The following is a 9,349-nucleotide window of genomic DNA, read 5'->3' as shown; positions in this document are numbered from 1 at the left end:
CCCCCCCCCCCCCCCCCCCCCCCCTCCGGTCTCCTCATCTCCCTTCCTCTTCTTTCAGTTTTTTCCTGTCTCATGCCTATACAAATGAAGAGGCCGGTCATTTAAAACTATGCGTGGAATCTCCTTGTCCTTGAGGGCAGGTTTACAGAGATTGATCTCAGCACCCGAGGGCAGTGAAGGTTGCAGCATTAGATGTATTTAAGGTGGACATGGGCAAATATTTGAAACAGCGTGGAATTGACGGTTTAGTGGAAGCTGAAGAGGGCAGCATAGATGAGCATGATCATATTGAATAGATGGGACAGGCTAGAAGGGCTGAGTGGCCTCCTCCTCCTATTTCCTTGTCATAGAGTGTGTATGAAACAGTACTGAAACAAACCCTTCTGCCCAACTTGTCCATGCTGACAAAGATGCCCCATCTACGCTTGTCCCACTTGCCTGTGCCTGGCCATATTCCTTTAGACCTTTCCTGTCTAGGTTCTGCCCCAAATGTTTTCTTTTAAATGTTGTTGTAGTACTTGCCTCAACTACTTTCTCTAGCCGCTCGTTCCCTAATCCCACCACCCTTTGTGTGAAAAGGTTGTCCCCTAATTTGAGGAAGGGACATTCTTGCTATTGAGGGAGTGCAGCGTAGGTTTACAAGGTTAATTCCTGGGATGGCGGGACTGTCATATGCTGAGAGAATGGAGCGGCTGGGCTTGTACACTCTGGAGTTTAGAAGGATGAGAGGATATCTTATTGAAACATAAAAGATTATTAAGGGTTTGGACACGCTAGAGGCAGGAAACATGTTCCCGATGTTGGCGGAAGTCCAGAACCAGGGGCCACAGTTTAAGAATAAGGGCTAATCCATTTAGAACGGAGACGAGGAAACACTTTTTCTCAAAGAGTTGTGAGTCTGTGGAATTCTCTGCCTCGGAGGGCGGTGGAGGCCGGTTCTCTGGATACTTTCAAGAGAGAGAGAATTCTTTTTTTTGCCATGTGCCTTTTCATGCCTTTCTTGATGATTTCACGAGTGGCGAAAGTCAAGTCAACCTTATTTGTCACATACACATACAAGATGTACAGTGACATGAAAGTGGCAATGCCTGCGGATTGTGCAAACAACAGAACAGAACCAGTATTTACATTTTTGAAAAAAGACACAACAGTAAATGAGTCCCTGGTGAGATCAGAGTTTACATTCCTGACGGCCTGTGGGAAGAAACTCCGTCTCACCCTCTCTGTTTTTGCAGCGTGACAGCGGAGGCGTTTGCCTGACCGTAGCAGCTGGAACAGTCCGTTGCTGGGGTGGAAGGGGTCCCCCATAATGTTGCTGACTCTGGATCTGCCCCTCCTGGTGTATAGGTCCTGCAGGGGGGAGGGGGGAGTGTTGTTCCCATGGTGTGCTCGGCTGAACGCACTACTCTCTGCAGAGCCTTCCTGTCCTGGGCAGAGCTGTTCCCAAACCAGATCGTGATGTTGCCAAACAAGATCTGCCTTTTTTTTTGCCATTTTGCTAAAAGATTGTGCTCTTTTCTCTAGTTGTACCTGATAATATTAATGTTATTAACAATAGACAAGAAGGCCATTCGGCCCTTTGAGCCAGCACCGCCATTCAATGTGATCTGGCTGATCATCCCCAATCGGTACCCCGTTCCTGCCTTCTCCCCATATCCCCTGACTCCGCTATTTTTAAGAGCCCTATCTAGCTCTCTCTTGAAAGCATCCAGAGAACCTGCCTCCACTGCCCTCTGAGGCAGAGAATTCCACAGACTCACCACTCTGTGAGGAAAAGTGTTTCCTCGTCTCCATTCTAAATGGCTTACTCCTTATTCTTAAACTGTGGCCCCTGGTTCTGGTCTCCCCCAACATCGGGAGCATGTTTCTTGCCTTTAGCGTGTCCAAGCCCTTAACAAGTTTCAATGAGATACCATCTCATATTTCTAAACTCCAGAGTATACAAGCCCAGCTGCTCCATTCTCTCAGCATATGACAGTCCCGCCATCCTGGGAATTAACCTTGTAAACCTACGCTGGGCTCCTTCAATAGCGTCAATGTCCTTCCTCATATTAGGGGACCAAAACTGCACACAATACTCCAGGTGTGGTCTCACTAGGGCTCTGTACAGCTGCAGAAGGACCTCTTTGCTCCTATATTTGATTCCTCTTGTTATAAAGGCCAACATGCCATTGGCTTTCTTCACTGCCTGCTGTACCTGCATGCTGACTTTCATGGACTGATGTAACGTGTTAACATAGCACTTATTCATCATAACTTACACCACAGGGGCAAAACCGGGGGCAGCGCCCAAGATCTACCCGTGCGGGAGGCAAGACGCCTAAAGTCAAGCCAACGCTTTGTCAAAAACTGAACAATTTGGTGAGATTGTATGGGAGCGATATATTGTCCGCAGACGATGGCATGCTGTTTTGCAAACCTTGTGCGAAAACAGTGTGTCATGTGAAGAGATATTTTGTCTCCCACCATTTACAGACAGCTAAACACAAGGCGGCAGCAGAGAAACTGAAGGCGGGAAATACGCAAGCTGGTGTCCTCACTACTGGCTCTACTGCTGGCTCCAGTCGCAAATCTGAGTTTCCGAGATATCTCTGCAAGGCATTCATTGATGCTGGAATTCCACTGTGGAAATTGGAAAACAAATCTCTCCGAGGTTTTTTGGAGAAATACACGGAGCAACCTATACCGAGCGAGTCATTATTGTGGAAAAAATATGTTGACAGCAACTTCGACATTGTCGTGCAGAAAATCAGAGACAAAGTTGCATGCAACAAAATATGGATCTCGATAGACGAGACAACCGATGCCGTGGGGAGATATGTTGCCAATGTGGTCATCGGTACACTGGAGGCAGGTCAACCATCACAGGAGTATTTGTTGACTTCGGAAGTATTGGAGAAGACAAACAGCTCAACTATTGCTCAGTTGTTTACATCTGTACTTACTGTACTTTGGCCAGAAGGTATAAAACACGAGAATGTTCTTCTGTTTGTGACTAATGCAGCTCCGTACATGAAAAACGCTGCTTGTGCTCTTAAAGTTTTATTCCCCAAAATGTTGCATTTGACATGCTTGGCTCAAGGACTCCATGAAATTGCAGAGCACATACGCAGCTTGTTTCCAAATGTCGATCGCCTGGTTTCCAACGCCAAGAAAATCTTCCTCAAAGCACCGTCACGTGTGCAGTTGTTCAAGGAAAAGGCACCCGAGATTCCGCTACCTCCTCAGGCCACTTTGACTAGGTGGGGTACATGGCTCTCTGCTGTACACTACTTTGCTGCACATTTTGAAACGATAAAAGAAATCGTGAACTGTTTTGAAGAAGAAGATTCTGCTGCAGTCAGGATCGTCAGTGAAATCATGCAGAACCAGTCCCTCCACCGCGATCTTGTGTTTCTTGCTTCCAATTTTGCAAACTTCCCACAAGCTATCGCTTCCCTTGAGAAACGTGGCGAAACATTAACGAATAACTTGCAAGTTTTCAACGAAGTAACTGACGATCTCCGTAAAGTTCCTGACGGCGTAGGTAAAGACATACAAGAAAAATGTGAGAGAGTGATTTCAGGTAACAAGGATCTTGAAGAAATACAAAACATCGATAAAGTTCTCAAAGGTGGTTGTGATGTACAAGATATCGACATGAATATGGAGTCTGTAGCTTGTTTCAGGTATGCACCAGTGACCTCAGCTGAGGTAGAAAGAAGTTTTCCACAAATGAAGCATACTTTGTCTGACACGCGGCATTGTTTAACACCAGAAAATATGAAAAAAATGCTAGTAATTATGTGCAACCAGGAAATGTAGTATACCTTTATATTATCATTTTTAACCATATTTTGGTGGTGGAATTACATGCCCTTTTATGATTTTTTTTGTCAATAAATGCCTTTTTCGTGCCTTTTTTGGTAATTTTATTATGCCTTTTTGCCTGCCTATTTCAGTTTTTTAGTGCCTAAATCTTGTACTTCCCCTTTTCCCAACTTGACACCATTCAGATAATAATCTGCCTTCCTGTTCTTGCCACCAGTGGTTAACTTCACATTTATCAATCAACCAATCAATTTTATTTGTATAGCACATTTAAAAACAACTCACGTTGACCAAAGTGCTGTACATCAGAGCAGATACTAATGTGCTACATACAATGGTACACAGACCTTACAATACACACATAAACTGTTTACCAGAGGGCCTCAAAAACACTAGGGAGTAGAAATAGGTTTTGAGCCTCGATTTAGAGTCGAGGGAGGGGGCAGTTCTGATGAGAAGAGGGATGCCTATGTTAGTAGAGAAACTCCTATTTTTGAGGTAGGAAACAAACCAGCTCAGGGCAGTGCCTAAATATCCGTTGTACTTCCCCTCTTCCCAACTTGACACCATTCAGATAATAATCTGCCTTCCTGTTCTTGCCACCAAAGTGGATAGCCTCACATTTTTCCACATTAAACTGCATCTCACTGCATTAAACTCCTCACAGTTTACACTGCCACCAAGCATTGCGTCATCTGCAAATTTGCTAATGTTACTCTTAATCCCTTCATCTAAGTCATTAATGTATATTGTAAATAGCTGCGGTCCCAGCACCGAGCCTTACAGTACCCCACTCGCCACTGGATTACAAAAAAATCTCATCAGGTCTGGCAGCATCTGTGGAGAACATGGATAAGTGATGTTTCAGGTCCAACATTTTGTGTCTTGTAACAGTTGAAGGTTTCAAAGGTCTATTATTGTCATGTGTACCAATTAAGGTACAGTGATATTCGTATTAGCATAGAGCCATACTAAAGAAAACCAACAAGACATACAAGTACACAAAAGTGAACATATACATCCACCCCAGCAGATTCCTCACGTTCCTCAATATGATGGAAGGCAATAAAGTCCAGTCTTCCCTCATCTTCTCCTGCGGTCGGGACGAGGGAAGATCCCACGTCGGGGCGATCGAAACTCCCGCGTCGGGGCGATCGAAACTCCCGCGTTGGGGCGGTCGAAACTCCCGCGTTGGGGCGGTCGAAACTCCCGCGTCGGGGCGATCGAAACTCCCGCGTCGGGGCGATCGAAACTCCTGCAGCTTGGAGCTCCCGAAGTTGGTTTCTCTAACCAGACACCGTGAGCTCCACGTCCGCGGTCGGAGCTTCCAAGGTCGATCCCTGGCAAAGTGATCGGCAGCTACACGATGGTAAGTCCCGCGGTTGGAGCTCCTGAAGTCGGTCTCCGGCAGAGTCCCGCAACTCTTCGACATCAGGCCACAGTGTGGACGGAGATACGATACGGAAAAAAAATCGCATTTCCGTTGAGGTAAGAGAATTTAAAAAAAGGTTTCCTCCACCCCCCCCTCCCCACACCATATAAAACAAGCTATATAACACTAAAACATACATTTAGCACATACTGTAAAACATCAGAGACGGAAGGGAAGACGGACTGTTGGCGGGGCTGCTGTTGCAGCGTTGAATGGAATTAGAGAGGAGGAACTTTATATTACTAAAAGTCTGATCTTGACCACTTCCTGTTCTGTATATTGATTTTAGAAAAAACGCCACTTACGGCTGTGATTTTTGCCATCTTACCCCTCCGCTGTGCAGCACAAGTGGATTTTTCCCATCGATGAAAAATAAAAGTTATTAGTGTTTAAAAAATGTTGAGATTCTCTCTCCTCTAGGGGCGCTGCACAGGCAGCAGCCTCTACCTACAGCCTGTCTGTCATTTCTATCTTTTTTTAAATTTTCAGTTAGTCCAAAGTCTGTGTTAGGGGGAAACTTTAACTTTTCTATGTGGGGGAGGGGGGCAGGGTAAGGGGGAAACCGTCTCCCAGTCACTTCCTGGCGGGGACGTGACTATTTCTCCGAGTCGAGTCCTCGTCCCCCACCTCGTGGCCTACCAGCTGGATCGGAGCGGCCTTTCCTGCCGGGGACCGGGAACCGGACCGGGGCTGCCACAGCGGCGGCGCAGCGCTGGAGTCACCGCGGAGCGGGTGATGCCTACCTGGGTCGCCGTTTGGAGCTCCGGAGCGTTGGGCCGTTGCTCCAACATCGTGGCGCTCTGGTGCGGAGAGCTTCCAACGCTGAACAACATCGAGGAGTCCTGGGGCACCTTGCAGAGGGTCTACAGCAGCGGGTCTCCACCCGGCGCGGCCTACGGACTTTGGAAGCCGCCGACTCCGGTAGGAGGGGGTCGACTCTGGCATCCACGCCGCTGAGGACGTCCCGCAGCCCCGACGTCGGACTTGTATCACCCCGGCGAGCGGTCCTGGACATCGGGCCGCCCGTAGCTGCAACTGCGGAGGGCTTGGGGAGGCCCTGACCACGGGGAACAGTGGAGGAAGAGACTGACTTTGGTGCTTTCCCACACAGTGGGGAACTTTGATTCTGCTGTGTGGGGATGTTTTATGTTAAATTCTATAGTGTGTTGTGGCCTTTATTTTTATTGTATGGCTGTATGGGAATTTCATTTCACTGTGCCATCTGGCACATGTGACAATTAAATCTATCTTGAATCCTGAAGGCCACGCCCCTTCCGGAGGGCCTATAAAACCCGGAAGTGTTGAGTGCCTCAGTCAGTCTCTGCAAGATGGGGGAGCGAGGGTCACGTCTCTCAGTCTGAGCTGTGAATAACACTGAACACATTTTTACTAAACTGAGTGTGATTTTACTGACCTTTAGTGCCCTTAATGTGGTTTGAAAATGAAAATGTCGTTGGTTTGAAGTGAAGTACTGCAAATGGCTGTCGGTGGTGGTTGGTTTGAAGTGAAGCACTGCAAATTGCTGTTGGTGGTGGAAACTTGATAACTTCCTGTTTGTACTGTATATTGATTTTAGATAAAACGCTACCACTTACGGCTGTGATTTTTGGCCATCTTACTCAGTCCCCCTCCGCTCATCAGGTGCAGAGGATTATTCCCATCAGTGAAAAATAAGTGTTATTAGTGTTTAAAAAATGTTGAGAATCTCTCTCCTGTCAATCGTGCCATGAAGGCCATGCCCCTTCCGGTGGGAGGGGGAGGGATTATAAAACCCAGAAGTGTGGGTGTGACTCAGTCACTGCAAGATGGGGGAGGGAGCGGTCATGACTGTCTGAGCTGCGAATCAACGGAACACACTGAATGTCTGCTGAACTGTTTATGTGGTGTTTTGTTTGGTTTTATGGTGGTCTCACCCTTGAAATGATATGAAACTGCATTTGAATGTGGTGACCTTGCACTCTGCATGAAATGGTAAGAAACTGCATTTGAATTTGGTGGCCTTGCACCCTGCATGAAATGGCATGAAACTGCACTTGCATTTGGTGGCCTTGCACCCTGCTTGAAGTGGTATGTAACTGCACTTGAGTTTGGTGGACTTGCACCCTGCTTGAAGTGGTAGGAAACTGCACCTGAATTTGTTGGCCTTGCACCCTGCTTGAAATGGTATGAAACTGCATTTGAATTTGGTGGCCTTGCACCCTGCTTGAAATGGAATTTCAAGGAACAGCCGCGAGTCAACTGCCAGCACACCAGCCGTGAGTGAGCTGCCAACACATCAGGCTTGAGTGACTGAGCTGCCACCCCAAGAATCCATTTGGCCCACAATGTCCATACTAGCCCTCTGGAAACCAGTCCCTTCAGCCCACAACCCCATACTAGCGCTCCAGGAAGCCCCCTCCCCCCACTGGCCAATATTGGAATTGGTGGAGAGGTGGAATATTAAGTTGGGGGACTAGCCCTCCCGTGTGAACATGGGACCCAACGGGTCCCACTTAGTTTAGTAACACATAAATATACATTTTATTTTGCTGCCCTACAGAAAAAATCAGGAACAATGAGGGATGCAAAATGATATTTATGAAGCCAGTGTTTAAGAAAGAACCGCTGATGCTGGAAAAAACGAAGGTTAACAAAAATGCTGGAGAAACTCAGCGGGTGAGGCAGCATCTATGGAGAGAGGGAATAGGCGACTTTTCGGGTTGAGACCCTTCTTCAGACTGATGGTCAGGTTGGTTATTGCGAACTGAGCGGAGGTGTTGGGCGAAGCGATCGCTGAGCCTGCGCTTGGTCTCACCGATGTAGAGAAGTTGACACCTGGAACCAAAGATCATAGAGCGGAGCCTGGAACAGCGGTGTCAAATCAGTGAGACCAAGCGCAGGCAGGCTCGGCGATCGCTTTGCCCAGTTTGCAATAACCAACCTGATCTCCCGGTGGCTCAATACTTCAACTCCCCCTCCCATTCCCAATCCGACCTTTCTGTCCTGGGCCTCCTCCATGACCAGAGTGAGGCCCACCGTAAATTGGAGGAACAGCACCTCATATTTTGCTTGGGTAGTTTACACCCCAGCGGTATGAACATTGACTTCTCCAATTTCAGGTAGTCCCTGCTTGCTCCCTCCTTCCCCTCCCCTTCCCAGCTCTCCCACCGCCCACTGTCTCCACCTCTTCCTTTCTTCTTCCCGCCCCCACCCCCACATCAGTCTGAAGAAGGGTCTTGATCCGAAACGTCACCTATTCCTTCGCTCCATAGATGCTGCCTCACCCGCTGAGTTTCTCCAGCATTTTTGTCTACCTTTATATTGCTTTTTTCGTAAAGAAAAAGTTGCCGGTATGTACCTTTAATAAATATATGTGTTACGTGACCAGAAAACAAAGTAATTATGTTTAATTTTTCAAAGGTGCTGGTAAGCTGTATAGGTGCGTACCATCACAGAAAAATACATTGGATATTGGTATTGGTTTGTTAGTGTCATGTCTACCAAGTTTTTATGCAAAGGCTTGTTTTTTTAATGCTATTCACATAAACAGCATGATGAAAGGACACAGAGTGCTGGAGTAACTACGGGACAGGCAGCATCTCTGGAGAACATGGAGAGTCAACATTTCAACTCGAGACCCTTCTACAGACTGACCAGAATTTGTTGTCCAAAATGTCTGATCTGTTTAAGAATAAGTGGTCGGCCATTTAGAACGTAGATGAGGAAAAACCTTTTCAACCAGAGTTGTGAGTGTGGAATTCTCTGCCTCACAAGGCAGTGGAGGCCGATTCTCTGGATGCTTTCAAGAGAGTTAGATAGAGCTCTTAAAGATTGCGGAGTCAAGGGATGTTCCCAATGTTGGGGGAGTCCAGAACCAGGGCCACCGTTTAAGAATAAGGGGTAAGCCATTTAGAACAGAGATGAGGAAAACCTTTTTCACCCAGAGAGTTGTGAATTTGTGGAATTCCCTGCCTCAGAGGGCAGTGGAGGCCAATTCTCTGGATGCTTTTAAGAGAGAGTTAGATAGAGCTCTTAAAGATAGCAGAGTCAGGGGATATGGGGAGAAGGCAGGAACGGGGTACTGATTGGTGATGATCAGCCATGATCACATTGAATGGCGGTGCTGGC

At 47.2% G+C, this 9,349-nt stretch overlaps 1 protein-coding gene across 1 annotated transcript; it reads left to right on the top strand.

The window, feature by feature from the left end:
• Positions 1-2,205: 2,205 nt before the first annotated feature.
• Positions 2,206-3,892, top strand: LOC116970346. Its single transcript, XM_033017011.1, has one exon. It carries the CDS (start codon positions 2,404-2,406, stop codon positions 3,802-3,804), a length of 1,401 nt encoding a protein of 466 aa, XP_032872902.1. The 5' UTR covers positions 2,206-2,403; the 3' UTR covers positions 3,805-3,892.
• The last annotated feature ends 5,457 nt before the right edge of the window (positions 3,893-9,349 follow it).

Source organism: Amblyraja radiata, unplaced genomic scaffold (genome assembly GCF_010909765.2).
Source record: "Amblyraja radiata isolate CabotCenter1 unplaced genomic scaffold, sAmbRad1.1.pri scaffold_781_ctg1, whole genome shotgun sequence".
NCBI classification, from domain to species: domain Eukaryota; kingdom Metazoa; phylum Chordata; class Chondrichthyes; order Rajiformes; family Rajidae; genus Amblyraja; species Amblyraja radiata.
This window is presented reverse-complemented; position numbering and strand designations above follow the sequence as displayed.